General features: G+C 34.2%; 2 protein-coding genes across 8 annotated transcripts in view; one reads left to right on the top strand and one right to left on the bottom strand.

Annotated features, from left to right (window-relative positions):
* The window catches only part of AIMP1 (aminoacyl tRNA synthetase complex interacting multifunctional protein 1), a 34114-nt gene extending 22551 nt beyond the window's left edge, over nt 1-11563 (bottom strand). The window contains exons 1-2 of one of the 2 annotated variants that reach the window (XM_010953630.3): nt 11346-11557; nt 346-479 (exon numbers count right to left, since the gene is read on the bottom strand). In XM_010953630.3, coding sequence (XP_010951932.1) covers nt 346-479; nt 11346-11347 — 136 coding nt within the window. In that variant the 5' untranslated portion in view covers nt 11348-11557. Of the gene's footprint in view, nt 1-345; nt 480-11345 lie in introns of both variants that reach the window. The other variant, XM_074342737.1, reaches the window with a different exon arrangement.
* A 115-nt stretch (nt 11564-11678) lies between these two features.
* Nucleotides 11679-17332, top strand: part of TBCK (TBC1 domain containing kinase) — a 197058-nt gene continuing 191404 nt past the window's right edge. For 3 of the 6 annotated variants that reach the window (XR_012499462.1, XR_012499463.1, XM_010953629.3), the window contains exon 1: nt 11679-11972. The gene's annotated coding sequence lies outside the window, so the exon portion shown is untranslated. Of the gene's footprint in view, nt 11977-12058; nt 12190-16321; nt 16344-17332 lie in introns of those variants that run through there. The other 3 variants (XR_012499465.1, XR_012499466.1, XR_012499464.1) reach the window with 3 other exon arrangements.

Below are 17332 nucleotides of genomic sequence, written 5' to 3' on the forward strand. Positions count from 1 at the left end.
TTTTCTTCTATACAAGATTAGAGAATATGTTTTAGTTCATACTTGATTTTACCCAATTTCCTCATTTTTCATCTCTAATTCTATACCAATTTATTTTAAATATTAATTTTCCTTTAGTAGTCTTGAAGTAATACATTGTTTTCTCTAAATATCATACATTCACTTACCCTAATTCTAACTTACCTTAATCCTAGTATATCATTTCACTCAAAATTATTATTAAAGGAATATAAAAGTTATCAATAAGATTGTGAAGTAATAATGTATGTGTAAAAACTTTTTTCTGCTCTGTCAATTTATGAATTCATTTTTGAGTATCCTCTTAGAAAATTTAAATTTTCTTACTTGCTTTCTCCTTAAGAAGAGCAACTTGCTGCTTAAGATATTCAATAATTTGATCTGCCTCTGCACCCTTCTGTTCCAGTCTCTTCAGGACAGCATCACTGGTTGCCATTTTTGCAAAGAAACGGCAGAAAATCCTAAGTGAAAAAATAAAAGTGATAAATTATACTGTAGAAGGAATAAATTTATTGTATAGGACACCATGAACAAGCAGTCTGAAATGAAAAGCATTTTCTACTGTAACAGAACAATGAAAAACATTTTTCCTACGTAGAGCAACAGACCAAACAGAAGGCAGAAATATTAATAGGTTAATTTCTCATTCTGTTTGGAAAAGAAAATTGATTTTTTTCTAAAAAGCAGAAAACATGCTATTTAACCATATTTTAGGCTGGAAAGCTTTAAAGAAAGCTTTAAAACACTGCAGACTATTATGACATAAGATGGGAACGCTAAGGGAAAAAATAACAATAACTTCAACTAAGGGATAACCGAGCACCACGACGGGGTTCCAAAGTAAAAAGAATTGCTTTCTTTCTTTCTATGTTTCTTTTGTATATTGGATATTTCTACTGTTTATTTAATTATGTACAAATTTAAGGAAAAATAGGTAAATTAGGGAGGCCAAACAAATATTAAAAGAAAAAGGTCAACAATTTGGAAAACATCCATATTATTCATACACCTACTCAAATAATGTCAGTATCATACTGTATCCTATGTAAAAGAAATTAGAATAAGAATTTTAACTTTAAACTAATTCATAGAAATTAGAAAAAAATTATCAATGTGCAGAAAAATGCATATAAGCAAATATCCTGAGATTAATTCATCATACTTAAGTTCAAACTGCCAAATATTAAGAAAAATAGTCACACTGACAAAAGACAAGGTTAATCATTAACAATACTATGAATTGCTCTTTTTTACCTAATTTAACATCAATTTATAATTCAAACTGTGACATAAGCACTTCTGAAATAATTCTGATTTTAAATGATGCACACTCAATAAATGGTAAATTTCTTTCATAAAGAAAAAATTGGCTAATAATGGACAAATAATACAAATTTCAACTAGGCAATAACCATCTTATACAAAGAACACTTAAATGTTTGCTTTTTTTATAAAAAGAAAACCAACCCTCAAAATACTTCATGCTAAAATTGACAATTTATGATATGAAAGCAATTTTTTAATCCTATGAAAATAAAGTTGCTAGTAAATGAAGAAAATATAAATGGGGGATTAATCTGGAATAAGCTCCTTTTCTACAAGCACTGTTACTTAATTGTTTAGAAAAATACAGAGCAAAAAAGAAAAAAGGTACAAAAAAATTGAAAATGAAGATATCACCTTTTAAATTCTGCCAATTTTTTACGAAAAGTGAATACAGGATGCCCTGTTGTGCCTCAAATGTCTGCAAAGCCAGAATTTTAGAGAAAAATACAGATGGACATATGATAAGTGTTAAAGTAAAAAAGCTATGCTCTTCTCAACCTTTAATATACTAGTTATAGCATTCTTTCAGTTTGACATCTATTTTACTCTAATAGTAATGATCAAATACATTCAAAAGGTGAAATATAGCTATCAAAAACAAGTAAAATAATGAGTATTTGATTTGGCATAATTTGTAACTTTTAATTTCCTGGCAAAGAAAATTTTAATGAGTAATACTAAGATGAATATGAAATGAGTGATATACTTTGAAAAAAGCCCTAATAAACTTGTATCTAAACTGATATGAAACAAACAGATTTAAGTATAAAATAGTTCTCATGAATTCCACAGTAGGCCCAGAAATTAATCTCACAAATACCAGCTAAGTTGCTTATAAAGCAAAACATGAAACTCTTATCCTGACTCACATAAAAAGCTTCAAAACAAAGATTAACGATAATTTGCAAAAATAAAGATTACACATCCTAGCCTAAGAGAAAAAAATACATAATTTTACTGAGGTAAACCTATTAACTACCTGGAAAATACAGTTGCAAAAAAGAGTGAACTAAAATTTGACTTTTTAAACACGTATTAAAGCACAGGTGTAAGTTCAGGAAGAGAGAATGCCATGTTTCAAAACACAGAAACACAAATGAGCTGAACATATAAAGATATGTACACATAAGAGGAAACAATGCGATAAGTGAGAAAACAGAGTAATCCTCAAAATCTTTGTTATCTAATAGTGTAAAGAGATTAGGAAATGTAAATGAAAAGACTGCCATCTCAGTGAAACCAAAATATTATTATCACAAACTAAAAACACAAAAAGAATTACAGCTGGTTAAGATCAGGTAATAATTCATTTGGTAGGAGATGGTATAATGTTCAGCTTTAAACATTTTTATGAGTAAATCCACATGACAGTTTTTTCCAATAAAATGTTCAACATAAAACATACCTTACCCACATAGTTAGTAAAATATGTTAGTAACAGAGAGAAATGATAATGGAAAAGACAAATATAGGCCATAAAGTCTTAAAATACCAAGAATAGTGAGGGATGACAGTGATCCTACTCAACCATTCACATATAAAATAATTATGGATGATAGTAGAAACCATCTCGAATTTCCTGTTAGCTATTACTAGGTAATAGTAATACCTAATTTTTCTTTAGTAGCTGCCAGGTCCTGTTCTAAGCAGTTCATAATATTAACCTATTTAATCAACACACAACCATGAGGTACATACTATTATCACTCCTTCTCCTTATATAGAACATTGAGAACTTACTACAAGAGTAATAAGAGAAAAGCAATTTAATAAAAAGAACATGGACCTGTAAATCACACAGACCTTGGATCAAATCCTATCCTTTGCTTCTCTGTGACTTGACAGTTGTGTGACCTTCAACAACTTACTTAATCTTTCTGAGCCTGTTTTATTTACAAAATTGAGATAATTTTTTTCTTTTTTCAGTTCTATTAGGTAGATTACTGTTTGACTACACATATTCATTCTATTGCATGTAAGTACATATATACAATATACTGCACAATTTTAAGTTTAATATATGTACTGATCATTGTTTCTAAGAACAGATTAGAGCTTTAGCTTTTAAACTTACATAGTCATTAAAGGAATAAAGCCAGATACAAAATAAGAATCAACAGAATGCGGTAATCCAATCATAAAGGACAGTCAAATGTGCTTACACATATTCAAGAAATCAATCATCTAAGTTATAAATAAGTAGTTCATTTGTGTCCTTTTTAAGATTCCACATATAAGTGATATCATATGGCATTTTTCTTTCTCTTTCCAGCCCACTTCACTTAGAATGACGATCTCCAGGTCCATTCATGTTGCTGCAAATGGCATTGTTTTATTCTTTTTTATGGCTGAGTAGTACTCCATTGTATATATGTACCACATCTTCTTTATCCGTCATCTGTTGATGGACATTTTCAGTCATCTGTTGATGGACATTTGGGATGTTTCAATGTCTTGGCTATCGTAAACAGTGCTGTTATGAACACTGGGGTGCGCGTGTCTTTTTGAACTTTATTTTCCTCCAGGTATATATGCCCAGGAGTGGGATTGCTGGATCATATGGTAAGTCTATTTTTTGTTTTTTAAGGAACCTCCATACTGTCCTCCATAGTGGCTGTACCAATCTACACTCCCACCAACAGGGAATGAGGGTTTCCTTTTCTCCACACCCTCTCCAGCATCTATCAATTGTAGACTTTTTAATGATAGCCATTCTGGCTGGTGTGAAGTGATATCTCATTGTAGTTTTGATCTGCATTTCTCTGACAATTAGCAATGCTGAACATTTTTTCATGTGTCTATTGGTCATTTGTATGTCTTCATTAGAGAACTGCTTGTTTAGGTCTTCTGCCCATTTTTGGATTGGGTTGCTTGGTTTTTTTTGGTATTAAGGTGTATGAGCTGTTTGCATATTTTGGAAATTAGTCCCTTGTCAGTCGCATCATTTACAAATATTTTCTCCCATTCTGTAGGTTGTCTTTTCATTTTGTTGATGGTATCCTTAGTTGTGCAAAAGCTTTTAAGTTTAATTAGATCCCATTTGTTTACTTTTGCTTTTATTGCCATTACTCCAGGAGCTGGTCCAAAAAATACATTGCTGTGATTTATGTCTGAGATTGTTCTGCCTATGTTTTCCTCTAGGAGTTTTATAGTATCTGGTCTTACATATAGGTCTTTAATCCATACAAAATGGAGATAATTTTATATATTGAAACTGTGCCCCATAGAGTTAAAGGAAGTTGATAACTAAAAGAAATTCTTGAGCTTGTCTTACAGAACAGCAGATAAGGGAACAGCTTGTTAAAACTCCTTTGCTTATAAACTGCTTTCATTGACTATACTCACTTTAGTTATTTTTTTCTTTTTCTCTCTTTAACTGCATATCCTTCCCACTTCACACAGCCCAGTTGTTTTACAGAATCTTGGAGTCAGCTCAGTGGGACCCACCAACCCTAAAACTGGGCCTGCACAGGTGTCTGAAGAATGGTGTCTAGAAATCAGAGGGCTGACAAACTCCACCCTTGGATCATGTTAAGTGCCTTCATTTTCAATATGCTGAAACGTAACCCAGATAAGCCTGCACAGAACACTGATTGCCTAACCTTTATCCCTACCTCCAATCAGCTTTCCCCATCCCCATGCCTAAGACCACCCTGCTTATCCCATAAACATCCCAACCCTCTTGCCTTGAGGGAGGCAAATCTGAGACTTATTCTCCCCTCTTCCGGCTTGGCTATCTTGTGAATAAACTCCTTCTTGGCTATAAACCTTGTCACCTCAGCCTTTGGCTTGCTACTCACTGGGCAAATAGACCTGGTTCAGTAACAATATCTCAGAGTTTACATAGGGCAAAATGAGATACCATAAATAATACTTGGCAAGATTTTTCGTACATATCTAACTTACTATATGTCAAGTACCGAACAAAATTGGGAGAACAACAACAACAAAAAACCAGGATATACATAATTCTAACCTTCAAGAAGCTCACAGTATAGTGGGTTACATAATGGCAAGATATTTTCTATATCCTTAGGAATGATTTTTATGATTTCTTAAGAGTGAAAAATATAATAAATAATAAAAATACAAATTATAGATATTGATGTTAAAAATATACTTAGATAATTTGGCTAAGCCAAACACTAATTTCTTTTACTATGGTATATAATAGTATACAGTCCATGGGGGTGATATTAATATATTTACATTAATTCTAAATTTCTGAGGACTCGTATAACAGTTCTCAGCTCTAGCTCAGAAGACAAAGCAATCCAGAATGGAGTGTACATACCATTTTATCAGAGGCACACAACTAGCCAAGAATATCAAGAAAAAATTGCTTTATGAGAATGATGTAAATTGTTCTGGTTTAAGAGAAAAAAGAAAAATTCACTGAATGTTTTCTGCTCAGTGTTGCTGTGAACCTAAAACTACTATCTTAAAATTAATCTGTTAAAAAAAGTCACTTAACCACAAACTCAAGATCATGTGAATTTGAAACTTAAAAATGCTCTGCATTCTAATTACTTATAAATAAAGTCTTCAGTTGGTTACTTAATAATTAATAATATTCCAAGTTTCCATAAATCATCACTCATAATACTTATCACATAATGATGTATTAGGTTACTTTTAACTATTTTACCTACCACAATATCAATGACAATTCCACTACAAAGGAAGCCTCATTAAAAGAGGAAAGCAAATATCTTTTGCTAATACAATCATTTCTCTGGCAATAATTAAGTTTTCTTGGCAAAGCAAATCTTAGGAATGACTAGAAAACATACCAGCTATTAACAAGTGTCTACTTTTTCTCTATTCCTAGATAATCATTTTCTTGGCAATATTATTCATGTGCCAATATTATAATATGTCTTATGAGATACTCTGGATTAACTTCTAATTGGGTCTATGTGTTGACAAAAACTTTCTCAAATGCCAAGAACTATTTATTGTTCTTAGAATTAGAAGCTCTGGAAACAGGTTTTCTAGTACTTGTTAATTAACTGTCATTTAAACTTTCTAAAAATATAACTAGAATGCATAAGTTCATGTCAATGTTTTCTTCTAATACACAGATGATTGACAGCACTGGCAGAAGAGCATAGTTTTTTTAAAAAGTACTAACAGCCAAAAAAATCTTGGTTGAATCACATTCCTAGGCTGTGTGACCTTGGTAAAGTTACTTTACTTCTCTATGCTTCATTTTCTTACTTATAAAATAAAGATATTTTCACCTGATTTCACTTCCTACTTTCTTGGCATCATCTTTTAGGGCTTCTTTTTCTTGACTTTTCCCTTTAATGTCAATGTTCTTGAGGGTTGGTCCTGAACTCTAGTCTCTTTTAGGGATTATAAACTGTCACCACACAGATCAGGGGGGTCTTTGTGTTCCAGAGTTTACAGTATTTGCAACAACGGAATGTGCATGCAAAGCAAAACAGACATCACCATTCCTTGTAAGTCCATTTATGTCACCTGTCAGGGTCCTATAAACTTAAGTTTATGTTCCCAATTTTACTTATGGTCCCTGATTTTGGTCCATGTACCAGGTTTATAGTAGAGAGCAAAATTAAACATGTTGTTTGTATTAGCTTTTGACAAATGAGGGAAACAGAAAACTGGAAAAATATTTTTTAAAGAGGTTATGTTTAGGACAATAGTGCTATTTTAACAACATTGTTGCTTAAAGCTCAGACAAATATTTTACCATTCAACCCAGAGCTCATTTCATTACTGTGTGCCAACTACTCCACAGTGATTTTCAATTTTACATTGAGTTATCTGCCAAATTTCAAAACTTTAAGATTCCTTAGTCTTCTCAGAGCTTTTAATTTGCTAATATACATAGAGTTTCTCACAGATGATAATGTTAACAATAATAACAGGCAACATTTGGAGAGCATTTATTATGAGCTGACTAAATGCTTTACATAGATCATCTATGAATACTGTAATTATCTCCATTACAGAGAAGAAAACTTGAGAATTAAAATTAATTTGCCTAAGGTCATATGGCTAGCTAGTAAATGATTGAAACTTAGGTCTGTCTGATTCTGGACTTCCTTCTTTTAATGCCCAAGCTATAATCTCTGTAAAGGATATAATTATGAAGCATTTCCCAAAGTATTTAGCCACAAAATCCTAATAAAGGAATACCTATTAACATTTAATGGAACTAATATTTTCTAAAACAGTTTGAGAATGTTGGCTTAGTCTGTGTCAAAATTAGAAAAAAAAAAAAGATTGTGCAGTTAAAACAGATAAAATATTTCATTGTATGCATGGTAATTACAAATACAAAACATTTATAGATAGAAAAAAGGTACACTGAGTATGTTAAACTGTGGATAGTCAGAGTCAAGACTTTTTTTTCTTCTACTAAATTAAAAAAATGATAAATTAAACCTTTTTTAGGATAAAAAGCTTTTGAGAAGTATTACCTAAAATATTCTGCTCTTCCACATTAATTTTGTTCTTTTCAACATAATCACCATATTTCATCAAACCTAAAAGCCACAATAAGATGCCTCTAATCATAGAATCATGTGATGCTGATTTTACCACATACATGCATTTAGACTATATCTTAATCACTGAAACATACACATAAAAGATTACTTCTGAGATTCCTATCATTTCTAAATGGCTTCCCATTACCTCAGCAATCTCCTCAGTAGTCTTCCCTACTCTGATTTTAAATTGCCAGTAATTTCTTTAACTAACAAGTCCCCTACCCTAGGCTCTCAATGTTAGGAACCAAATACTTATAAAACTATTGCTTTGAAATGGAAGTCTTAAGTGCAAATTTTCATTTTTTCCGTTACAGTATAGAGACCTCTATAAAAAATATGGAATTATTTCTCTACTCCCAAAATATCTGAATTTACTGTTTCAGAATTGCAATTAGATAAAAATTTATATTCTTCTTAGACACTCTAAGTACTGCATTTCATCAAATCTAAGATGCTATCAATTGTAAAACAGCTCTGGTCATAAGATGCTGTATTATTTTACATATCATTAAGAAAAAAACTATGGCTAATTTAAGTGACCCAAACTATCTTACACTTAGTCACATCCTGTATTATGTATTGAAATGCCTCTTTTAAATTTAGCTCTATTTTAATCTTTTATCACTCTTGTGTTTCGATGTACTTCTGCATACACAAAAACTTGTAATTTCAATGCTAAATGTCTTTCAAAGGATACTTAAAATAGAGACTAAACTCAACAACTATGTACCAACAGTACACATAACTCAACTGATGACAATGTTATCACTTACGACCAAGTTTGCTTAAAAGTGTGGGCACTGACTATTATGTCACAACTGCTACTCAGTCTGTAGTGATTTTAAAACATCAACAGTTATAGAATACCCCACCATTTCAGAGTTGTAACTATGAGAAACCCATGCATACAAGAACTGATAAACTGTAGTTCTTTTAATCATGTTTTCCCTCTCTTTTTCTATATCATCCCTATTTTTACCTTCGAAACTTCTTTCCTCCATTGGTTTTGTAATCTAATTGCCAAATTACCCTATTCTAAGGACATCTTTATTACAGTTCTACACAATGTAGCACTAGGTTAAAACTCCTGCTAGGATTTAAAATGTGTCAAGTCAGAATTTTTAAGAAAGGTTAACAATAAAATTAAATATTTTGAGAACAATACATCCTAGAGACTCTCAAAAAATATACAGCAGTGGCAACCAGCAATAACTCCAGGTGTCTTTCAGTAATCTTTGTCAAAATATAGACAGATCTAAAACTATGCTTTTGTGTAAAAGTTCACTTCATTCTTTTTTTTTTTTAAAGCTTCTGCTCATGGAAGGCATTCAAATTCCAGTTCTGTCACTCATTAATTGTGTGACTTTTTCTTTTAATTTTTAAAAAATTTTAAGTTTTTTTATTGAGGTATAATTGACAAGATAAATTAGTTTCAGATGTACAACATAATGATGCAATATTTGTACACATTGCAAGATGATCACTACAACAGTCCAGTTAACATCCTTCTCCATACAGAGTTACAAAATGTTCTTCCTGTGGTAAAAACCTTCAAGATCTACTCTCCTACCTATTTTCTAATATGCAATACAGTATTATTACTATAGTCATCATACTGTACATTATATCCCCATGACTGACTCATTTTACAACTGGAAATTTGTATTTATTATTGATTATTATTATTATTTTTTTACTCAGCAGGGAGCCTTTCTCTCCTTTACTATGAGGACACTGGGGATCATAGAGGGTTTAAGGGATGGCAATGAGAAAACATGTATTCCAGACACTACGGCCATTAACACAAAAAAACTTTTTGTCCAGTGATATATACATAAAATGTTTACAGGGTCATGTCCAGGTCTCCCATGACCCTCTTACCAAACAAGGTCATCTTTTACCTGGCTCAGATTTTCTTCAATAGGATTTAACCAAACCTATCCATCCACAGATGACTCACCACTATCTCTCTCCCATGTCTTATCCAAGCACACAGTTAACAACAGTAGCCACTACTTTAATGTGCCAGGCACATTACATACATTGTCATTTAATCTTTACAACCAACATTTCCAGTTTATAGATAAACTCAGAGAAGTTATAGGAGTTGTCTAAGTCCATATGAATATTAAATGGTAAAGCTATGGTTTTAACTTGTGTTTGTCAGTCCAAAACTCACACTACAAGTCATTTTTAGTCTTTCCAAAACCTAATTAAAGAAAATTAACTCACCATCCTTTAATATTCTTGTATATCTAAATTGAGAGCACTAAGAATCTGACTGGCCATTTCCTACCACCCCTAGTCAAGCCACCATCGTGTCTCCTCTGGAATTCCATAAAAGCCTCCTAACTGGTCTTTCTTCCACCCTATTCCCTTCAGTTTATTCTTGAGAGCAGCCAGAGAGATCTTTTAAACTAGGAAGTCAGATTATACCACCCCACTGCTCAAAACACACCAAAGGCTTAGATGCCCTCAAGATCCTCCATAGCCAGTTCCTGCTCTCTGATTCTCCAGTTCTTACCCCTTCACTCAGCTCTGATCTATAGACTTCCTTGTTGTTTCCTTGCTGTTCAGAAAACTTACTACTTCATTGCCTTTGCAATGTCTGGTCCCTCTGCCTGACTGCACTTCCCTTTAATTCTCCTGCTTCTGCCAGGTCTTTACTCAAGTCATCTTTTCACTGAAACCGTTCCTGGCCACACTAAAATTTCAACTTATATCCTCCTTCCCTGCTTTCCTTTCAGCACTCATTACGACCTAAGATGTGCTCTATTTTTCTTAACTTTGTTTAGAATGCGTCTTCCTCAATAAAATGTGAACTACAGAGACAGGAATTTTTGTCTTGTTTTGTCCTGTTTTTGTCCTTGTTTTGTTCATTGCTTTTTACCAATGCCTAAAATAGTGCTTGGAACATATGGTGGAAGCTTAATAACTACTTATGGAATGAATGAAATCCTGTCACCGCCCCAGTTCTCTCTCCCTCTCTCTCTCACACACACTGTCCTCATTTCTTTCTCTCTCCCTCCCTCTCTCTCACTGCCCCAGTTCTCTTTCACACACACCGCCCCAGTTCTCTCTCTCTTCCTCTCACCGCCCCCAATTCTCTCTCTCCTCCCCTCACACACACAAACACACCGCCCTCAGTTCTCTCTCTCTCTCACACACACACTGCCCTCAGTTCGTGTTCTCTCTCCCTCTCTCTCTCTTTCTCCATCTCTCTCGCGCAAGTAAACATGCCTGTGTGTATCTTTTCCCTTAACATCCTTTGCCTCGGCCCCGCACCCCATTTCTCAAATTTGGCTCCTTTAAAAGGTCCCAAGGTCTTCTCTACTTCCTCGTGCCAAGATCCGTGCTCGTGTGAGCAGACTTCCCACTAGTACCCGCAAGCCAGGTCCTACTTCCCAAGGCAAGCATAGGAAAGGGGACCCCTACGATTGCAATCCGCCTACCCCACGACCCTCTGAGGACATCACTCACATGAATCGGTGGCCGTGGGGACTTCAGCAGCCCCTGCCCGGAGCAGGTAGAGACAGCCTCCTGCTCACGACGGCAGTGAGAAAGGACCTAATGGGGTGTCCCCGCTAAATGCCGGAGCGTTCCACAGATTTAACTCCAAATTCTGTGGTCCTTTTCCTGTGCGCAACCACACTATCCTCCCCGTCGTCCATTCCCTCAGCCAATAACGCCAACCCTTCTGCATCTCTTCTTCTGTCGCTGCATTTTGTCGCCAGTTTGGTCAAAGGGCAAGACGCCAGACCTCGGGGTCTTTCCTTACAGTTCCGTCGCGGAGGCTGTGAGGTCAGAGGAAACGGCCAGGCCGAGCAGAGCGAGCGGGGGTAGCTGGGAGCTGTCAGTGAAGAGCGCCGGGCTCGCGCTGCTGGCCTGATTCCGAGCTGGCAACTCCGGCCGACTTAGCTCGCGGGCAAAGGGCGATCTCCGAGCACCCAGCGCTCCCGGAGCGGCCCCTTTTGTAGAAGCAGCTGAAATGCAGGCCCTGGTGCACTAAGCAGTAGCGGCAACACGAGCCACAGCGACAGCGCTGGGGCCTTGGGTAGAAGCTCCATCCCCTTGTCTTTGTGTCCGCCTGCGTCCCCAGACCCAGAGGCAGGTATTTGGGTTCCCCAGTTTTGTGTCGTAGTGGGTGGGGCTGGTGGGAGGTAGAGGAAGGTCAGGTGCAGAGAGCGGCCCAGCGCTTCCGCCTTGAGTGATAGAGCCAACCAGTGCTGATGCAGGCTGCTGAGTACCGTCTCCATCCCTCCCTACAGCCCGCCTTCCTTGTACACAGATGAGTGCTTTGGAAACTGTAGGCAGCTCTTCGGAAGTAAGCACTGTCTGTTTAAAAGGAAGGTTGAAAGAGGAGCTTTAGAGAATGTGGAATCGGCTCTCCATTACTCAACGTAGATTCGAACTCTTGCTTTGGTTTGTTTCTGATTTTCAAAAGTTAAGTCAGTTGTTGAGATGTGACATTCCCTTGTGCAGTGGAAGAATGTAAAAAAGTGGAAGGAAATTATTTTAGAATTGTTAGTGGTTGCTTTTCAAGGCCCCTTGTCTCTTTATTTGGGAAAGGACAACTTTTTGAGGGAAAGTAAGTAAAACTGATGAACTGGTATATTAGCCCATTGAAGAAATGTGTAAACTGTTTTCTTCATAATGAAATAAGCATCTTTTGCCCTATTTTTGACCTTTTTGTCCCTCATTTGAAGCATTTCCACTTCAAGTTCTTTGAGGGTGGATATTGTTCAATGTGATTGGCCCCAAAGTGGAAAAACACCTAACTTAAAATACGAGCTTCAAGATGCTTGTTGAGTGACTGAATTTTCAAAACCATCTGCTTAGTTGCTTTTCCTCAACTAATATCTTACCTCAGCTGTTTTTTTCATTAGCTTTCTTCCACTCACCAAGTGTGATCAAATCTGTGTGTGTGTGTATTTGTTGCATGTGAACCTTTTTGTGTACATCCATCTAAGAGGTATTTGAAGCAGAACAGTGATGAAATGTTTTATGCTAACTTGTGTTTTATATTTTTGAATTATTTGCATTTTCTTTATTTGGTTATTTGGTTTTTAGTTGTCTAAGTAATAGAGGCATCTAATTGAAGATCAAATAGGGTGGTCTAGAAAGATCACACAATAAAGTGCAACAGTTCAGTGTCTTCCTTCCTATCCTCAGTCCTGTTACTTCGGAGATAACCACTTTTAACCTTTTTAGTTTTAGAACTGTATGTTGAATAAGAAGTTAAACTGCTAATTCTTTTTTTTTTTTTAATTGACTACTTAAGATAGCCTACACCATCCATAGCCTCTTGTCTCCAAATTTTTTAATGGTTATCACAATTTTTAGTTTTCATATTGGTTAGTTTTATAATTCTAAGTAATATATGTAAACGATTTTTTCACATCAACTTTTGAAAATACATATATATGGCTCCTTATTTGATAAAATGAGGAAAGTTGGGACTCTACCTTTTTCCTTTACCACTGTAGAAACTACATCCTCTCCCACCTTCCCTTAGATGGAACTTTGCTTATACATTGTCAAGGTTAATAGTAGTTACACTGTATTTCTTAACTGCAGTTGGGGGGGAGGTGGTTTGCTTGCCTTATATGCTGTAAAAACCAGTAAAATGTTACAATATTATGGCTTTGTAAATATTCTTCAGTGCAGAGCCAAGAAGTATGCTGTGATACATTTCCTTCCCAATGTTTTAATTTCATGACCCCTATGCCACACTAAGGAGAAGACTGTAATATTAATGTCAAATTGATTCTTCTTTCTTCCTCTCCAATATCAGAAATTATGCCATAGTTACATGTGCTTTACTGTTTGGATTATATACTTCATATATTTTTGACCCTCCTCTCTTTCACAAGGACTTTTTACTTTCTTTGATGGAAAAAATGCATGTGCTCTGTTTACCATGTCCTCTCATTCTTTGTATGAGAAGCTTCCATTCCATTTCTCTGTTTGAAGACATTCACATTAGAACCCAATTACTTTGTTTGGTTTGAACAGATTGCTTTCTAGTTCTTTTGTACAGCTTCCGTACTGGATTATATTCATTGAATTCTTGAGTAAGATGCATTGTTTCTTAACCCCATATCTTTCATTATTTGGTTTTCTCCTCTATTTTAGCTGTATACATCCTAAAGAAACTTACTCATAACAGGTGTATAAATAGGGGTTTGTTTTTAATGTTTGCATGGCTATAAATATTATTTTGCTATTGTGGTTGATAGTTTGGCTGAGAAACAAAATAATGTTTCTTCATATCTTTCAGGGCTTCACCATCTTCTAATGTCCATTGCTGTTCATGAAAACATGAGAATGCCAGTCTGATCTTCATTTAATACCTGAACTATTTGTTTTCTCTCTGAAATGATTAAATTTTTTAGTTATGTTTGATGCTTGAAAATTTGTGATGACATGTCTTGGTGTGAGTTTATTCTCCTTACAACAAACTCATTCAAAGGAGCTAGCGTGGGTTTTTTGTTTTAAATTTCTCAGTGTGTTTTTTTTTTTCTCATTTATTCTCCTTGAAATTAGAAGCCTTTTAAATTTGAAGGTACATATTTCCCTTCAATTGTGGCGAATTTTCTCCTACTCCATCTTTGACAATTTATTCTCCTTTATTTTCTTCTGTTCTCTGTTTTTTGGATAGCCTGTAAGGTGATTGTTGAATTCTTGGCTTGATTCACTAAGTCTGTTATCTTTTTTTTTTTTAATCTCTTTGCCATTTTGCTCCATGTTCTAAGCAATTGTCTCAGCTTTATTTTCCATCACTTCTATCTAATTTATTTAATGTATTTAATCATGTCATGTATTTAATTTACAAGCATTCATTTTTTAAATTATTCTTTTTTCATATTCTCTTTATTTTGTTTCCCTTATTTATGAAATAAAATTTGCATATATTAAACTGCATTGATTTTAAATGCCAAGTTTGACGAGTTTTGATACACGTAGACAAACATGTGACAACCACCACACCAATCAAGACATGGAACATTTGCACCATTCCAAAAAGTTCCTGTTTCCCTGTCCAGTCCATCCCCCAGCCCAAGGCACTACATTCTCATTTTTTATCACTTTAGAACTATAGTTCTGGACCTACATTTAAATACAGCCTTAGAATATGAACTCTTCTGTGTCCACTTCTTCCATCAACATAATATTTTTGACATACATCCATATTTTGGTATGTTTGTTCCTTTTTTTGTCATTTTGAATAGCATTCCGTTGGTTGAACATGCCATAATTTGTTTATCAATTCACTTTTGTGTAGTTTCCATTGCTTCCAGATTGGGCTGTTATGAGTAGAACAGTTACAAACATTCTCATACAAGTATTTTTATAGACAAACATTTTAATTTTGCTTAGGTAGGTACCTAGTAGGAAAGGAATTTCTGAGTCATAAGCTAGGGGTATTTTTAACTTTAGAACAGTTTTCCAGTTTTTCAAAGTTCTTGTGTCATCAGCAGCAGTGTATCAGCTCCAGTTCCACATTTTTCTCAATACTTGGTATTGCCAGTCATTCAAATTTTAGCCATTCTGATAGGTGTGAAATAGTACGTTGTTGTGGTTTTAACTTCCACTTCCCTGATGATTAATGATGTTGAGAACTTTTTCATGTGCTTATTGTCTATTTGTATTCCTCCTTTGTGAAAATATTTGTCTCAGGGTTTTACTTATTTTTGTATTGACTTGTTTTTCTTTTTATTACTGTGTTGTAGACATCTTTGTGTATTCTGAATATAAGTCTGTTATCATGTATACAAACATACATATACATGTTATACATGTATTTAATAAAATGTCACATATATAGGTGTAAATAATATTTTCCTTAATTTTGGCTTGGATTTTTATGTTCTCAAAGGTGACTTTTGATGGGCAATGTTTTTAATTTTGATGAAATCCACTTTATAAGGTTCATCTTTTATGGCTTTTTTAATACTTCCTGAGAAATCTTTCCCTATCCTAAGACTGCAAAAATGTTCTCTTTTTTTAAAAGAAGATTTAGAGTTTTAGCTTTTACAATTAGGTCTATAATCCATCTCAAATTTTTGTGAATGTAGTAGTAGGATTTGAGTTTTTTTCCCATATAGGTATCTTGTTCCAGTACTATTTGCTAAAAATACTGTCCTTTTCCTACTGAATTCCTTGTTGTTGAAATTCCTTTGTTGAAAATCAATTTATTGTATTTAAAATGTTTTTAAAATTGAATTTTTAAAAATTTTATAAAATATTTAGCACATACATATAAATAGAGATATAGACTGTGGAAATTATGAAACATAATAATAATATGAACACCCATTTAACCCATCAATTAAGAACTAGGATATTACTCAAGATTTTTGAAGCTTATGGGTTTTCCCTAATCTCACCCCTGCTTTTCATATAGTAGTAACCCTATCTTCAAGTGTTTTTTTTTTTTTAATTCCTTTAGGTTTTGAATATATTCTTACCTCATATGTAAGTATTCCTGAATTATTTACTATTTAGCTTTTCTTGTTTTTAAATTTTCTGGATATTAGTGTAAGTTTTGTGACTTATTTTATACTTAATGTTATATTTCTAGGATTCATCTATGCTGTTAAATGTTGTTATAGTTAGCTTATTTTCCATCCTTTATGCTCTTTCATCAGATGCAGGTACCACACTTTATTTAGCTATTCACCTGTCTTTGGTCATTTAAGTTGTTTCCAGTTGGGAGACAATAGGAACAATACCACTTTGATATTTTTTTGATGTTTCTGCTTGTGTATGTGTGTAGGAGTTTCTGCAGGAATGGACCAGCAAAATAGTATCACACTGTTTTTCAAAGTGATTGTACCAGTTTGCATTCTATTTCTCGACAACCACCTAACATTACATTCTTAATTTTTACTGTTTCACAGGTGTAAATACTCTTATGGTTTGAATGAAAATTTCTTAAATATTAATGAAGTTGTTTATCTTCTCATATCTATAGGCAACTATTTTTTAATTCTTTCTTGAAATATGTTTTTTCCATACCTCCTATTTTATATAATGAATGTACTATCTTTTCAAAAGTTTCTAAAAATATTAGAGTTGGTTTTGGTTTGGTTTTTTTTTAATGAATTTTTTTCAGTTGACTCAGAGCAGATTTCTTTTTCAGTTTGTTTTATTTTTTGCTTTTTATGCTATAGTCTCTCTTCAACTACCTGATGATTCCTGAACAATTCATTATTTAAGAGTTAAGAAAGGCTTCCTGGGAGGTTTCCGTATATGGAAAGTCTTGTTGATCGGGTGTACCCTGTTTTAGGATGGCTGGATCGATGGATCTTAACTAGGATCTTACAAATTCCAGAAAAGCAGTTTGCTTTTGTCAGCAGTGCCTATACCAGCTATTTATTGTAATTCTCACACAGTTCTTTTCCCCCCTTTAGGGAAGAGCCTCTTTTTTTTTTTTTTTTTTTGGCTTGAAGCTTAAACAACTG

Source organism: Camelus bactrianus, chromosome 2 (genome assembly GCF_048773025.1).
Source record: "Camelus bactrianus isolate YW-2024 breed Bactrian camel chromosome 2, ASM4877302v1, whole genome shotgun sequence".
In the NCBI taxonomy this organism is placed as follows: Eukaryota; Metazoa; Chordata; class Mammalia; order Artiodactyla; family Camelidae; genus Camelus; species Camelus bactrianus.